Source organism: Mastomys coucha, unplaced genomic scaffold (assembly GCF_008632895.1).
Source record: "Mastomys coucha isolate ucsf_1 unplaced genomic scaffold, UCSF_Mcou_1 pScaffold5, whole genome shotgun sequence".
NCBI lineage: Eukaryota > Metazoa > Chordata > Mammalia > Rodentia > Muridae > Mastomys > Mastomys coucha.
This window is the reverse complement of record NW_022196911.1, coordinates 48137704-48154016: the sequence shown is the minus strand read 5'-3', so window position 1 is coordinate 48154016 and position 16313 is coordinate 48137704. Positions and strand designations below refer to the sequence as shown.

At 47.5% G+C, this 16313-nt stretch overlaps 1 protein-coding gene across 2 annotated transcripts in view; it reads right to left on the bottom strand.

The window, feature by feature from the left end:
* The window catches only part of Fstl4 (follistatin like 4), a 446213-nt gene that overhangs the window by 33557 nt on the left and 396343 nt on the right, over positions 1 to 16313 (bottom strand). For both annotated transcript variants that reach the window (XM_031352066.1, XM_031352068.1), the window contains exon 8: positions 9864 to 9984. In XM_031352066.1, the coding sequence (XP_031207926.1) occupies positions 9864 to 9984 (121 nt within the window). The remainder of the gene's footprint in view (positions 1 to 9863; positions 9985 to 16313) is intronic.

The following is a 16313-nucleotide window of genomic DNA, read 5'->3' as shown; positions in this document are numbered from 1 at the left end:
AAGTACTCTTTAACCGCTGAGCCATCTCTCCAGTCTCTCAGAGGAACATTCAAGATTGCAACCACCTAATAGAGGAAAATGATGTTTTTTTTCTGTAGCTGCACTCCAGGCCACAAGCCAAAAAAGATGGTTAAGATCACATGACAATACAGAGCTAGTACCAAACATCCAAAGTTAATAGCTTATTTATAGATCAGAATAGACCAGACAGACAGCAGACTGGACCCAAGTGATGAGAACTGTAAAATCTTAGTGACAGCATAAGAAAAGGTAATAATGAGAGGGAAGCCATTGGTTAGGAAGATTTTCCATTGTCACAAACAAGATCTGACAAATTAACCCACAGACTATATCTAATTCCAATTAAAATGGATCTGTTGGGGCTTGACAAAAATAATGCTGAGTTTATGTAGAAAGGAAAAAACAAATTCAGTGCATGGCCAAGGGAACTGAGAACTGACATTGTTCCTTGTCATTTTGATATCACAGAGCAATTGCAATACTGAAGGGGGTGGGTGGGTAAGGGGCTCCTCTTCCCTGAGTCTAGCACCTGACTAAAGACCTTGATTGATTTTACAAGGCTCTGTCAATTCAATATTGGGCAGCTGACAGCTATGAAAGACCAGCCAGGTACCAGGCATGATGCACACAGCAGTGCGAGCCTCAGTCCCTTGGGTAGTAGAGCTTTCTGTGTGGGAAAGGAGACTGAAGGAGCTGTAGGTGTGATGGTCATTCCCAGGGAGAGCTCTGGGGAGCAGAGCCTATTAGGCTTCACTCTCCTCTCCTCCTGCAGGAGAGACTCAACCTCAAGGTGTCTGTGGCATCTATCCGTCTATTGGTTCCGAGCTTGCCCAGGAGAAAGGACTGGCTCCCACAGTGGCCAGTACCAGCCCTGGAGCCTGGCCTTGGTCTCTGCTCTCATCTCTGGCAGGCATGTGCTATAGACTGAAAAGCTTTCACACTTGAGCAGTTAACATCATGCATAATGCTCACCCCGTTCCCTGTCCCCTGCCCCCACCTCCCAGGGCCTGTGTGCACTGCTCTGAGATGAGACCTTTCTCAGGCCAATTTGGTACTAAATTTAAACTGAAATATGTGATAGTGTTCTAGAACAGAAAGATGCCTGACTGAAAGTCAAGGGTGTAGGATGAGTCACTCAACAAAATACATGCCTAAATTCAAGGCACTAAACTCTCCATAGGCGGGGGTGGGCTGGGGGGGAGTAGGGTAGGGACACACACACACACACACACACACACACACACACACACACACAAACTCTGCCCATCTGGAAGTCTCTTTAAGGACATGGCAACTTTCCTTGAGGGAAACCTGAAAAGAACTGAGGAGGGGACATCTACTGTCCCTTCCTCCCCAGCTTGCCTCAGGCCTGAGTGAGGCCCACCAGGCTCTTCTCTTGTCCCCTGTAATGACATCATGTCATGTTGTCCTGATGGGCCCTCCCTCCAGTGAAGCTCCTTTCCCCTGATTGTCCCCCTCCCCTGGAGACCTGGCTTCCTTCTGAGGACACTGCTTCTCTTGCTGCTTCCTAGGGGCAGCCTCTTCCTCTTAAATCCATCCACCATCCATCTATCCATCCACCATCCATCCATCCATCCATCCATCCATCCATCCATCCATCCATCCATTTATCCATCCATCCTTCCATCCATCCATCCATCCATCCTTCTATCCATTCAGTGCATGTGTGATAAGACCTAACTAAGGCTTCACACATGCTCAGCAAATGCTGTACCTTTGACCTATTGGCCTTTATTTATTTATTTATTTATTTATTTATTTATTTATTTATTTTTTGGTTTTCCAAGACAGGATTTCTCTGTATAGCCCTGGCTATTCTGGAACTCACTCTGTAGATCTGGCTGGTCTGGAACTCAGAAATCTGCCTGCCTCTGCCTCCCAAGTGCTGGGATTAAAGGCGTGCGCCACCACTGCCCGGTGGCCTTCTTATTTTTTATTTGCACAACAATGCTGGGTTTTGAGACTACTGTCCTGTTTGCTCTGCCATGCCCAAGCCCTGGCTCCTGCCCTTCCTCTTCCAGGATAGCACCCCTTGCTCCTCACCTGCTTCTACTTTTAGGGACGTTTCTCCATGCAGATCATACAATCTGTTCATTCTCTCCTAAAGAGAGGAAAGTGACCCTAAAGCACTCCCCAAACAGAGGCTGCTCTTCTTTGGGTCACAGTGGCTTCCACGTGCTGGCCTGACCTCAGCAGCTGTAATCATTGTCCTGACCTGTTTGTACTGTATCACGTAGCTGAGTGATCTTTGTAAGTTGCTGTCTCCACCTGGCCCTGGGCATCCCTCTTCATTCCCATTGGCCTCCCACCTGCTCAGCTAGCTTTCCCTCAGCCCTGGCTCTGAATGCAGGCCTCCACCCTCTGGTCACCCAAACCCATCCATAGACTTGACACCTGTCTCCTGACATATCTGAAATGCATCTCTCCAGCTCAGACCTTGCCCTTAAAGCGAACTTAGGTGTCCATCTGCACCCCATTCCACAGGGTGTCTGTTGGTGGACACCACACATTGGTCATGGCCTAGTGAGTTCATGATCTATTTTCCCCAAACTGGCTTCCCTTTGTTTCAGTAAAGGGCAAACTTCCCTTGCCAGAACATTTGAGGTCACCTTTGAGCTCCCCCCTCATCTTTCATCAATACTACCCTTAAGTTTCCTCTGGTTCTCCTTATTCCTTCTGTTCTTTAAGAAACTTCTTCCTTAGCACTTTTGCCCATGGCCACACAACTATGCGGATGTGGCATGCCAAAGCACGCTGATTTGTTGAAGAATGGCTGGGAGATGTATAGTAAATAAGGGGGTGGGGAAAAGGGCATTTCTCAATAAATAGAACAAGTACATGCCAGGCAGTCAAGAGGGCAACTACGAAACTGAGGAGCTGGTGAAGCTGGGATGAGGTGGAGGGACATGTAGTCAGAGAAAGGCTGGCTGAGCTACAGTGCACCCGTGTATAGAATACAAGACACAGTTGTATTCATGAGTTGCATTCAGATATTTGGGATCATGGGAAGAGTAAATTGCCATGATCCTTCATGAGCCAGTGGGTCAGTTCTCGTGGGTGTTTTCCCAGAGTAGTTGGGGTAGAGTGGCGTGACAGAGCACAGCGAGATCATTTATCAGCAGTGTGTGTGTGTGTGTGTGTGTGTGTGTGTGTGTGTGTATGTGTGTGTGTGCATGGCCTGTGGGCTATCCTGGGCACCTGGGTAGAGGCAGGACCAGAGGCCCCCATTCTATCCTGAGTTGAAGCATGGAAGGCGAAGCTTGGCACCAGGCACCTTTGCCAAGGACACTGTTTTGCTTAAAAAACTCAGCATTTGCTGAGGATAAAAGTAGTGTGAGGAATTAAAAAGAAAATCACAGTTCAGTTGGGTGGGCCCTCAGTGCCTGCCTATAATGGCTCTCCTGTGGGTGAGGCCCAGGTGAATGAGCACCTGGCCTGCACCTACCCAGCCCTGATCCGTGCAGTCACAAGCTTTGGCCATACCCGATGCCAGCCCTGTAGAGTCTACCAGAACAGGCAGGTCCTAAGGAGGACCCTAGGCTGTGAAGCACCCATGTGGGGTCTTGGCAGAGCAGGACGAAGATGCCAGCTTTCAGTAGCATGGTAAGGACACGACTGTCCACGGTCACACATATCCCAGCTCCTCGTCCCCATCCTTCATCTTCTGCACACTAAAAAGATTATGAAACCAAGCTATACCAGACAAATATATTTTCTTTTACATTTGTAAAACCTTCATATGAAAACATGAGGGGCTGGGGAGACAGCTCAGCTGGTAGATCGCCTTGCCTCACAAACACAAAAGACCTGGATTCCAACCACAGAACCCACATAAAAAGGCAGGGTGTGGTGGTTTATGCTTGTAATCCCAGTAAGTCAGGAGGAGGAGAAAGGTAGGCGGTCCCTGGAGTTCTCTGGATAGCTGGCCAGCCAGCCAGCCTGCTTAGGCTACTTGGTGAACTCCAGGCCAGTGAGAGACTCTGTCTCAAAAATAAGGTGGGTGGCTCCTCAGGAATGACCCTGAGGTTGACCTCTGGCCTCTACATGCAGGTGTACACACCCACACCCACAAACCTACCCACACTCCATTTGTATCCATAGCACAAAGGCCCGTTTTCCTCAGGAAAAGTCTCTCATTGCCAAGGTTTACTCAGCATAAACATGTTCTTAAGTAAGAAGTCACGGAAGTAGCAAGCTGGAGTAATAAGCAGATTTGAAGATGATTATTGTGTTTTGGGGATGAATCACTACTTGTCTGAACTGTGGGGAGGTCGAAGGTATTTTTAATTTAATGGATTAATCATCGATGTCTAAAGTTCTCGCTCCTTCCCATGAAAGCAATGCAGGGACTTTGCAGGAAGTTATAAATCATGTCAGATTTTGGGCCTCATCTCTGGAAGCCTGAGCTATGGGGAAGTTATACTAATAATTTGTGTGGGGTAGTATAGCCTTCTGGAAGGGTTTCTTTATGAAGCTAGGTTAGGCAGCCACAGAAATGGGGGTGGGGATCCCAGAGGGGGGTGGTAACCCAGTCTGTGTATGGGATCTCTGCTACCAAACAGCTCAAGAGCAGAGTTAGCTAGAGCTAGGGCTCTAGCGGGAAGCAGCCTGTATTTGGCTGGGGTAAATTTCTCTGGGCCTCCATTTTCCCATCTTATAATGAATGTACTGGAGGTTCTGTAAGTGGCCTCTAGCTTTGATCATTAATGTCTACCAACTAGGACTAAATGTGGCTTAAGATAAATCCAAGGTCTTCCCCAAGTCTGCCTGTCCTGTATCCTGTATCCTGTATCCTGGCAACTGTAGCCAGACCTCCAACAGTACAACTGGGGAGCTGTACCAAACTCCACCCTAGCTGCCCAGGGCCATCTTTCATACCCTCAAGTGTGGGGTGGATGGTGCAAATGATAGGCCAGTGACTACCCATATCCCCTCCTTCCTCAGAAGACTCTTTAGCAAGTCAGAGAGCCCTCTAAGAACCACCAGGACCCTCCTAGCCTTCTAGTGTGCTGCACAGGCTTCCCTCCTTCAGCACTGTCTTGGTTAGGGTTTTACTGCTGTGGAGAGATACCATGACCAAGGCAACTCTTATAAAGGACAACATTGAACTGGGGCTGGCTTACAGGTTCAGAGGTTCAGTCCATTACCATCAAGGTGGGAACATGGCAGCGTCCAGGCAGGCATGGTACAGGAGGAGCTGAGAGTTCTACCTCTTCATCTGAAGACTGCTAGGAGAAGACTGGCTTCCAGGCAGCTTGGGTGAGGGTCTTAAAGCCCACTCCCATAGTGACACACCTAATTCAACAAGGCCACACCTCCTCCAACAAGGCCACACCTCCAAGTAGCGTTACTCCCTGGGCTAAACATATTCAAACCATCATATTCCACTCTCTGGCCCCCATATGCATGTTCAAGCATATGGGTCTATGGGGAACATACCTAAATATAGCATAAAATACATTTAGTTTAACTTCAAAAGTCCCCATAGTCTACAGTAGTTTCAACAATGGTAAAAGTCCAAAGTTCAAAGTCTCCTCTGAGATTCATCCAATCACTTAACTGTAATCCCCAAAGCAAGACAGGAAACCAGCTGGACAAACTCCAAACTCTGCATCTCCATGTCTGATGTCAACATCATTTTCAGATCTCCGTGTTAGCAGCTGTCCTCAGCAAGTATCCCATGCCTCTGGCATCTTTAATATTTTGGGGGTCTCTGAGTCAACGTCAACTTCACAGCTTCTTGTTCCAATGTCTGGGATCCACACATGATCTTCTAGGCTCCTCCAAAGGGCTGGGGTCACATCTCCAGCTCTGCCCTCTGTAGCACTCTAGGCTCAGGTTGACTTCACCACTCTGCTGCTACTGTTCTTGGTGATTACCTCATGGTATGGGCATCTCAAATACTCTGGGGTTTTCTGCTGCAACTAGGCTTTACCAATAGCCTCTCATAGGCTCTCTTCAGGGTGCCAAGCCTCAACTCCTTTGCATGACCCCTTCAGGCCTGGGCCATCAACTGCAACTGAGGCTGCACTTTCACCAATGTCCTTGCCTGGCCTCTCACAGTGCCGAGCCTCAGCTGCTCTCCATGAGCCCTTCATGCCTTCAAAACCAGTACCACCTGGGTGACTCTTACACATTACCAAGTACAGCTGCAGCACAAGGTACAACCTTGGCTGTCTCTGGAACACAGCTTCTTTGTGCTCTCAGAAAACACTTCTCAGAAGATGTCACCTCAGTGATGCTGGTGAATCACTGCTAATTTCTTAGCTCCAGCTAACCAGCGTCAATTGTCCCAGTAGTTCCATCTATTCTTGACTGTAAAGCCAGAGCCACATGGCTGGCTGAAACTGAATTCTGCTGCTTGCTGGGGATGGAACATGGCCCCTCTTATTCTATTACCAGCTTTCTGTTTTCAACTCCCTCATTGACTAAGCTTGGCTGTCCTGGAACTTGCTCTGTAGATTGACCTTGAACTCAGAGGTCTGCATGGCTCTGTCTCCTGAATGATGGGATTAAAGGTGTGGACCACCACACCTGGACTTAAGCTTTTCTTTACTTCGAACTTGCTCTGTCCCAGGCTTGCCTTGACCTCAAGGATGTGCTTGGATTTGCCTCCTGGGATTAAAGGTGTATACCACCATGCCTGGGCCTAAGTTTTTCATGACCACTGTCACTCAAGATCCGAATCAAAAGCCTATGTCTTTCATTTCTGAATTGTAGTTCATTCCAGATTAAACATCCAAGTGAAAACAATAACCAAGTAATAATAACACCCAATATAGCTATTCCTTGCTCAACAACAAACACATAAACAATAAGCTTAGCTGGGTGGGATCTTGTCACAAAGTCACCACTCCCACAATCTGTTTATCTCTTTGGACATAGGATTCAGCTCCGTTTCACTTCCTAGTATCCCTTTATTATTTGAATCATACATTTTTTTATGTTTTTCCTTTCTAAGCTTGCTATACTTGTTCAAAATGCTCTTCATGAGACTTAACCAGAGAATAGAGTTTTTGTTGGGCTTTTTTGAGACTTCCTTCTTCAATGCGATTAATATAAATCTCTTTATTTTAGCCTCAGGTAGACTCTTCAGACAAGGGCAAAAAGCAGCCACAGTCCTCACCAAAATATAACAGGAACAGTCTCTCAGCCCACATACTAAAATTCTTCTCCTCTGAAACCTCTAGAGCCAGGCTTCCATAGCTAAATCACCCTTAGCAACAAATTCTCCCATATTCCTACTAGGATAGTCCATTAAGCCTCCTTAAAGCATTGCACTGCTTCCAAATCTAAAGTCCCCAAATCCACATTCTTCTAAACAAAAGCATGGTCAGGCCAATCACAGCAATACCCCAGTCCCTGGTACCAACTTCTGTCTTGGTTAAAGTTTTACTGCTGTGAACAGACACCATGACCAAGGCAACTCTTACAAAGGAAAACATTGAACTGGGGCTGGCTTACAGGTTCAGAGGTTCAGTCAATTATCAATCATCAAGGTGGGAGCATGGCAGCATCCAGTTAGATGTGGGGCTGGAGGTGCTGAGAATTCAGCATCTTCATCCAAAGGCAGACAGGAGAAGACTGGCTTCCAGCCAGCTAGGATGAGGGTCTTAAAACCCATGCCCACTGTGACACACCTACTCCAACAAGGCCACACCTCCTCCAAATAGTGCCATTCTGTGGGCCAAACATATTCAAACCACCACAAACACTGAGCCATAGTCCACAAAGATCTTTGTCCCCTACTTCTGGAAGATTCCTTTAGTGACCCAGTCCTCCTTCCTAGAAACCATACAACATTAGGAATCACTGAGCCCTCTGGGGAGCTGGGTGACACCTAGCTATGTGCACTGGGCTTGGAGACATAGGATGCAGGGCTCCTGCTCTCTGTTTCCTCAGACTCTAGCCCAGAGACCTACATCACCTACTCAATACCCCACATCCAGATTCTTTTTTTTTTTTATTCTTTATTTATGTAATTACACTGTAGCTGTCTTCAGACTCTCCAGAAGAGGGCGTCAGATCTCATTACAGGTGGTTGTGAGCCACCATGTGGTTGCTGGGATTTGAACTCAGGACCTTCAGAAGAGCAGTCAGTGCTCTTAACCACTGAGCCGTCTCGCCAGCTCCTACATCCAGATTCTTTAAGGGCAACATCATGGCATCCCAGTAGTCATTGGCCCTGGGTGTTCTCAAGGTCTGTTTGTAGCTATCATCTGGGTGTATGCGAGGTAAGGGCAAGTCACCCCAGTTCTCAGATTCCCAGTGTCCTTGTCTTGTAAGATAGGAATGGCACACAGTAGATAGTAAATGTTCCTACTTTAATTATGGCTTCTAGTCTGCCCTATCTTCCTTGTCTTTCCATACAGATTCAACTTGGTTTCTTCCAAGTCTGATATAACTTTAACCTCTGTAGTATTTTGAAAACTTCCTGCCTTTTTCTGGGGACAGCAGGCCATTACCTTATAGCCCTTGGGGACAATGATAAAGTCTACTTTAGCACAGGTGATCCCATGAGGACATTGAGTGTCACATCAATTGCCTCTGGGAGTGCCATAAGCTATAATGCCCTATAAGACCAGCCCAGCAGTCATCCAGCATGCCATACAATGAAGTAGGAAGTGAATCACAAAGTGTAGTTCTCCCAGCATATTCTCTCTACTGCATCATTGGTCCTTCCTTTGGCTAGGAGAGACCTCCTGAATCTCTCAACAGTTAGGGCATAGTTCTGTGGACTACTCCTTCAGAAGGCTATCAAGGTAAACAGAGCAAGCTGAAGATGCCCAGCCATCCCCAAATGGCTTGCTGCTTATGAAGACATCATCATTAAGCCTGAGGTCAGTGAAGGTGAATCTCAGGATGTCATCATTCTTGACATCTCACTCACTCTCTGCCGGGAGATGTCCCAAACATCTGCTGTCACTGAGGATTTGGGGGCTGAGTGGAAAGTACCTCACTGTTCCCCAATGCCTGGGTGCCTTTTCCAGGCCTGATGGGCAACAGCTGGGCTTCATAGAATGAGGCTAATTCCCCTGATATGATGGTCTGGGATAAGAAACTGGGACTTGTTTTGATGGTGGCTGGGGCTGGGCTGAGATGACAAGCAGTGTGTCCTAGGGGTAGGCTCTAACTCCAGAATGGCCCCAGTCAGTTATGTGGCCCAAGCAAGTGGCAGGCAGGCTATCCACTTGAGAGTCTATGTACAGTACTTATCTCAGGCCTGGATGCAAATGTGTTCGTAGACTCTGGCTTGGAAAACTGCTTGGTAGGGGTGGGGGTGAGGTTGTTCCCAGCCTTCAAGATTGCTGAGAACATCGGAACCTGAGTGAGGATCCTTCCAAACCTGCCCATTATCATGGACAGCTGAGAGGAGGAAGCTCAAGGGGCCCTGTGGGAGAATGGCTGCTAAGAGAAATAGTGCCTATTAGATGCACAGCCATGTGGTATCACATCACTTGTAAGAGCATTGGTGACTTGGATGCAGGTTCTGCAATTGCTAGATCCAGAGATCAAGGGATCATGTCACCTGTAGGCTACTCATGCTCCATACTTCACACTGGCCACTGGGGGCTCAGAGAAGCCCAGGGTAACTTGGCTGTGTGACTCATCCCCATGTCCCCTCCCCCAGCAGTTGGGTTCATTTCACCTGAGGAAACTATGGGTAAATCAGACCCAGTACTTTCTAAGCCATTCCCTTTATGACAGCAGATGGGCTACTTATGCCTTTAACAAGACAAAATGCAAGAGAGGATGAGGCTTGCTCGGAGAGGCGTAGAGGGTGCTTTGAGGGGACAACATGCATGGAGCCATTTACTAACCATTCACCTGCAGGACGTGGGTCTGGAACAGCTGCTCATGGCCCAAGGCATGGCAGGTGTAGTTGCCCATGTGGATTGTGGTCACCTTGGTGATGTACAGGGAATCATCCTCGCCAAAGTCCTGTAGGGTGAAAGACCGGTGATGAGATTTGCTTCTCTGTGGAGTAGACTGGACAGCTGGTGAGTTAGCTTTCCAGGAAAGACATCCCCCTCCCTGACACCTCCTTCTTTGTGTATGGCCATGACCTCTTCCACCTCCAGTTCCCTTTAGGTCCTGGAAACGCTGGCTTGGTTCACAGGAATCTTGCTCAGCTGGTACAAGGCTCAATTCTGGAGGGAAGGCCTTGTTGAGAGCAAGGGCTGACAAACCTTCTTAAAGGCCTAGGTAGGAACTATGTCAGCCTCCCTAGTCTTCTGGTTTCTGTCAACTCCTTGGCTTTGCCATAATAGCATGATAGTAGCGTGAAGGTATGCATGTGAATGAGTGTGGCATGTTTGATGGCACCTACGGACTCCAGTTTGCGTAACCAGGGTTCAATTCCATCCAGATCCCAAGTGCATATGGGTAGCTATGGGGTCAGAGTCACACAAGGAAAGAGAGACAGACCAATAGGAACATGGAGCAAATCAAACCAAAACAAGGCAGGGTGAGAGAGCAAGGCAGGCTGTGTGTGTGTGTGTGTGTGTGTGTATGAGAGAGAGAGAGAGAGAGAGAGAGAGAGAGAGAGAGAGAGAGAGAGAGAGAGAGAGAGAGGATGTTTTTGGGCTAACAGACCAATAAGGATGAGAGAAAGGCACAAAATAGTGGCAGGAAGATTGATAGTGAACATGGTTCTTGCTTTCCATATTAGTAAAAAATGGCTCACCGTGCTCTCATCTTGAAGGCTTCTGGACCCTGCACCCTGACTGTGAAACATCACTTTGCTTAAAAGAGCCTATTCCTACCATTCAGTAGGAGCCTCAGTCATAAAGAACACAGCAGACAGCTGACTTATCCTGTGTCATAACGGAGCCCTAAGGGCTCACACCTGAGTTGCTGATGAAGAACTAAATGGCTGATCAATACTGACATGACAGATTTCTGTCTGTTTCCCAAATCAGAATATAAGTGTTTTGCTTGGAGTCCAGTGCTGGGAGGCTAGGTGCAGCCCCTTCTGTGTGTGTACTGGGGGAGCATGTAGCTCATCCTTAGCAGGGAGGAGTAGGGAGGGAATAGGGAGGGAAACTCAATGCTCCACATGTCAGATGCAGGCAGACTCCACCCCAAAGGGCAGAACCAGAGCTGTTTGCTGGGTCTAGTGCAGGGACATTTGAGTTTTTCTTGACTCAACTCATCTCAGCCTTGTTAGGGTCCTTGAAGGTAACCTCAGGCTCCAGTGGCCCCTTTCTATGGTCCTGACTTTGTTACGGTTGCTAGCCACCTGTGTCACAGCATTTTGGAGGCTTAGACGGGGTCTAGGTGAGGCAGCTGTCTAAAGTCAAACTCCCAGGGATCGCCTGAGCGTGGTACCCCATTAACGTTGGCACACAGAATTCAAGAGGTTACTTGTGTCTGATATGTGGCTAGCTCCCCACCATCCCCAGCTGCTGGTGTTCTATATCTAGAGACAGTTAGGGGAGAAAATACGAAAAAAAAAAAATGCTGCCTGTCCAGACTTTGTTCTTGTCAACCATTCCCTGAAGAGTATAACACAATAACTGTTCACGTAGCCTCTATACCATGCCACACTAGACATTTTATGTAGAGATGGTTCAGGGGAGGGCATGTATAGGTATGCAAATGCTGTCCCATTTTATACAAAGGACTTGAACATCTCCAGATTTACATCACCTTGTTTTATCTTCTGGGAAAATGCCCAAACATAAAGTAGAACACCCAGTCCTGTGGGGTAGTCAGTAGGATCTATTTGAAAACATCTGATCTCTATTCTGACACCTCTATCGTGACACCCTGCACCCAGCCACCATGGTCTCATCTGGCGAACAGAGACCCCCTACCTGTCTCCCTGCAGTGTACTCACCCATAAGGCTTCCCACCGAACCGGCTTTTTCAAGCAAACGCCAGAGGGCGCACATCCTCACCCAGCCCAGGGGACAGTAGCAGTGCTGCCCAGCCTCTCCATCGCCTCCCACTCTGCCCTTGCCTTAGTGCGCCTGCCCATCCTCACCTTTTACAGGATTACTGGAGCCTTTCACTTGCAGTCCCTGTCCTCCTCCACCCCCCCAGTTTGTCACTTATCTCTATCTTCTCCAAGGGCGTACACCTCTCACCCAAATGCCATTCCAACCCCTTTTTCTCTTCTTTGCATCACAATGCCTTGTTACTGTGTTTGCCACCTGTGAAACCCACTCAACTTAAGCTGCACAAGGAGGAGGGGGTGCTTAGACTCTGTGGTCACTGCTGTGTCCCCAGAGCTGAAGCCAGCAGTTCACATTTGGTGGTGTTTATTGAGTGGGCAGTAAGCCGCTGAATGAGGCTTTCTGCAGGGATATAGTCATTCTGGCTTTCTGGTATGGAAGTCTGGGTGTCCTACTCCTGCCTTCATATCTGATTAAGTGTTGATTATCCGTGCAAGGTCAAAACGTGGGACTGATCACAACAAAGGGGGTGGCAGAATGGTAATGGGTTGGTCCCAAGTATTCATGCATGTGTACATTTATGTATGTGCAGGTACATATAGAGGCAGAGGTCAACATAGGTGTCATTCCTTAGGTGCCACCTAAGGATCTCTGTATTGGCCTGCAGCTTGCTGATATGGCTGTGCTAGCTGGCCAGGGAACCCCAGGATCCTTCTGTCTCTACCTTCCCAGCGCTGGGATTACAAACATACACCTCCACATGTGGCTTCTCCCAGGGGTCCTAGGGGTCCCAGGGGTTGAATTTAGGTCCTCATCAACCTTAGGCACTTCCTGTGTGATCCTGTTCCCATCCTGTTCCCATCCTGCCTATCTCTTCTCTGTCGCGTGGCCCTCCAAGGGACTCAGTTCTTATGCATCCTTCAGGTCAGGGCATCTAGGATAGACTGAGGTTTGGCTCAGGGCAACAGCAGATAGAAATCCCTGTGCAGAGCCCCAGACTGTTGATGTGTACCTCAGAAAGAGTCTTTTAGCCTCTGCTTGCTTCTCTTGACTCTCAAGAACAAGTCGTTGTTCCCTGTAAGAGGAGCATGCCCCTGGGGTAGTGGGACAGTGGGAGGAGCCGTACCAGCCCAGAAGAGACCAGAGAGCTGGCCAGATGCTCTACAGCTCTTTTGTTAAGTACAGAGCACATCATCGCCTGTGGTGTCAGCTCAGGGAGAGCCCGCCTCTGTAAATAAATAAAATAATCTCTCTAGGCTAAAACAATAGACATCATATAATTACAGAACGGAATGCATATTGTTTTCTGGATATGAATACTGGCTGCAGAAATCAAATTACCTCATTGGATGTGAGAGAATTACTTTAAACATTGATTTATAAGAAGCTACATAAAACTAAGCCTGCAATCTTTCCTCTTCTGAATGCTTCCTGAGATGTGTCTGAATACTGCTATCAATGCTTGATTGCATCTCTGTAATTGTTTTTTTATGGATAGCTTTTTCCCTCTGATACATAGAAATGTATTAGCAAAATCAAAGTTCCTTCCAGAAATAAACAGATGCCAGATTAGACCATTCTTTGTATGGGTGCACATCCATTTTTTGGGGAAGAGACAATTTTACTTAAAGACATGATGTTTGTCTATTAAAAAGCGATTTTCTAAGTATTTGCCCTTATTAGAGAAAGTAATTAGATGAGACTTCAGTATTAAACAGTAGTTAAGCAGAGAGGAGGTGGAGGATGCTTCCATAGTGACACAATAGAGCCAGGAATAAGTAATGCCACAGTGAGCCACCAAGGCTGAATATTTGGTGACTCAGCGTTAAACACGAGGAGGACTCCAGGGTGACACTAAAGTTCAGCTTAACCATACTGTCAAAGTTACAAGCTGAAGCTCAGCTTGGAGGCATTTATTCAGAACTTTCCAACCTTGCTCTTCCAAGAAGCATCACTGAGGAGGCTGGAGAGATGGCTCAGTGGTTAAAAGCACTGGCTGCTCTTCCAGAGGATCCAGGTTCAAGACCCAGCACCCACATGACAGCTCACCACCATCTGTAACTCCAGCTCCAGGAGATCTGACACTCTTTTCTGGCCTCCTGGGTACCAGACATGCACACAGTGCATACATAAAGACAAAACACTAACACACAAAACAAACAAACAAGCCTGAGGAGCACCCCTGGCTCTCTTGTGGGAAGAGGGTATAAACAGGGGTCTCTGAATCCACACTGGCTTGATTCTAGCTCCTAAAACATTACTCATCCTGGTAGCTTGCTAGTCAATATGTTCCCCACAGTGAGTAACATGTGGTAGCCTGGTGGTAGATAATATTCAGAGACGTATGAATCACATGTTTAGTATCCAGACCAAATGGAGTTCCCATGCATGCATTGGTGTAAACCTACAGCATCCATGCAAACACATATTTTGAACATGAGAAAGCCCTGAGCTCAATCCCTAGCACTGCATGAACAGGGCATAGTATTGTATATCTATAATCCCAGCATCAAAAGTTCAAGTTCAAGGGGTGGCACCACGCATCAGTAGTTAAAGGCACTTAATTAACCAAGCCTGATGACCTGCGTCGGATCCCTGGGACCTATATGGTAGAAGGAGAGAACCAACTCCTGCACGTTATCCCTGTCCTACACATACACACACACACACACACACACACACACACACACACACACACACACACACACCAACCAACCTACCATTTCTCTATAGATGGCCATCTCTATAGATGTTGGGGTACTTATGTTGTCTTATTTCTCCCAGTTCCTCCAAGAACAGATCTGACACTGTGCAGAGACCTGCCAAACCTGTCCTCTTGCTCAAGATCCTTTCGTATAAAGGATATTGCCCCAGCATTCCGGGTGGTCGCTGAAGACCGAGGAGGCTAACTATGGAGGCGTATGCATCCCAGGCTTGGGTTGTCCTCCTTACTTTAGGTTCAAGACCAGGAAAGGGGGTCAGAGGTACATAAGAAGGCATTCCCTTCTGGAAGGAACGCTCCCAGCTTCTTCAAGACCGCAGGGCATGTGTGGTTACTGGATGCCTTGAGTGACTACTCTCCCCGTGACTGTGAGATCAAAGAAGGTAGGTATCGTATTTCTCCATCACCATGTTGTCCTTGGTAAGCCACACGGTTCGTGCCACATAACGAACTCTGGTATGACAGCTGACTGGAGGGACCCATGCACCTTAGGATGCTTTTCCTTATGGCATATGCCTGAAAGGAAGGGCATCAAGATTTACCACCACTCAAAGAAACTGCTAACTCTTGCTCTCCTCTGTAAAAAGATGGTGCCTAAGTCTTTAGAGTGTTCTTAGGAGTCTTTGCTTATGTGGGATCTTCAGACCAAGTGCGGCCCATCTTGCTTCCTGAAGGGTTGCAGGATAAATAAAGGTCATCTACAGGGCAGGATATGATGAGACGCCAGAAAGATGTCTGGACACCAAGGACTGGCCATACTAGTGTATACTGATGATGGAAAACAGCTCGTCTGGGGCTTCACTGGGAGGCATCTTGCTTGGCACTCTCTGGATTCTGCTGATGTCTTCTGACAGGTTGACTCCTGTATTTTCCCTGCTGGAAACTGTCAACATGGAGCATGCCCCTGGCTAGAGTGTTGTGAGGTATAACTGGCAGGGGGTGGGCCCTAGGACCAGGTACCTGAACCCCTAAGTGGGGCTTTGGGTCTGTGGCTAATTGTCAGTGTTTGCAAGGGATGTGAAGAGACTTAGGTATCAGGATGTGTGTGACAGCATCAATTGAAGTCCCAGACTCACTTGAATCAATTGTTTTCATCTGCAAGGCATTCCTCCTCCAAGTGCACTTGGGTCACAGTGCCAAGGTTGTTAATGGGGGTAACAGCCCCTGGTTCCAACCTGTTCCATGATAGCCAACTACTGTCATTAGAACATTCCAAGATGCCTTTTTTTTTAATTACATTTTTTTGTAGGTACCAAGAGATTTTTGATCAGGATATCCCCCTTGACCTGGTGCTTAAAACTCTTACACACTGTTGGAAGGGGTATAAACCAGTACACCCTTTGGGAAAAAGAGTTAGTAATAATATCTTTCCAAACTAAAAATGTCAAAGAAAGCGTCTCACTAAGTTGGCGAATGCTTGCCTAGCATACATGAAACCCTGGATTTGACCCCTTCCATTGTGTAAACCAAGGGTAGTGGGGCATGCTAGCCATCCCAGTAACCAGGAGGTGGAAGGAGGTAGGAAGATCATATGTTCAAGGGTAACCTCAGCTACCTGAACCTCAGCCTATTTAAAAACCAACCAACCTACCAACCAACCAGCCAGCCAGCCAGCCAGCCAGCCAGCCAGCCAGCCAGCCAGCTAGCCA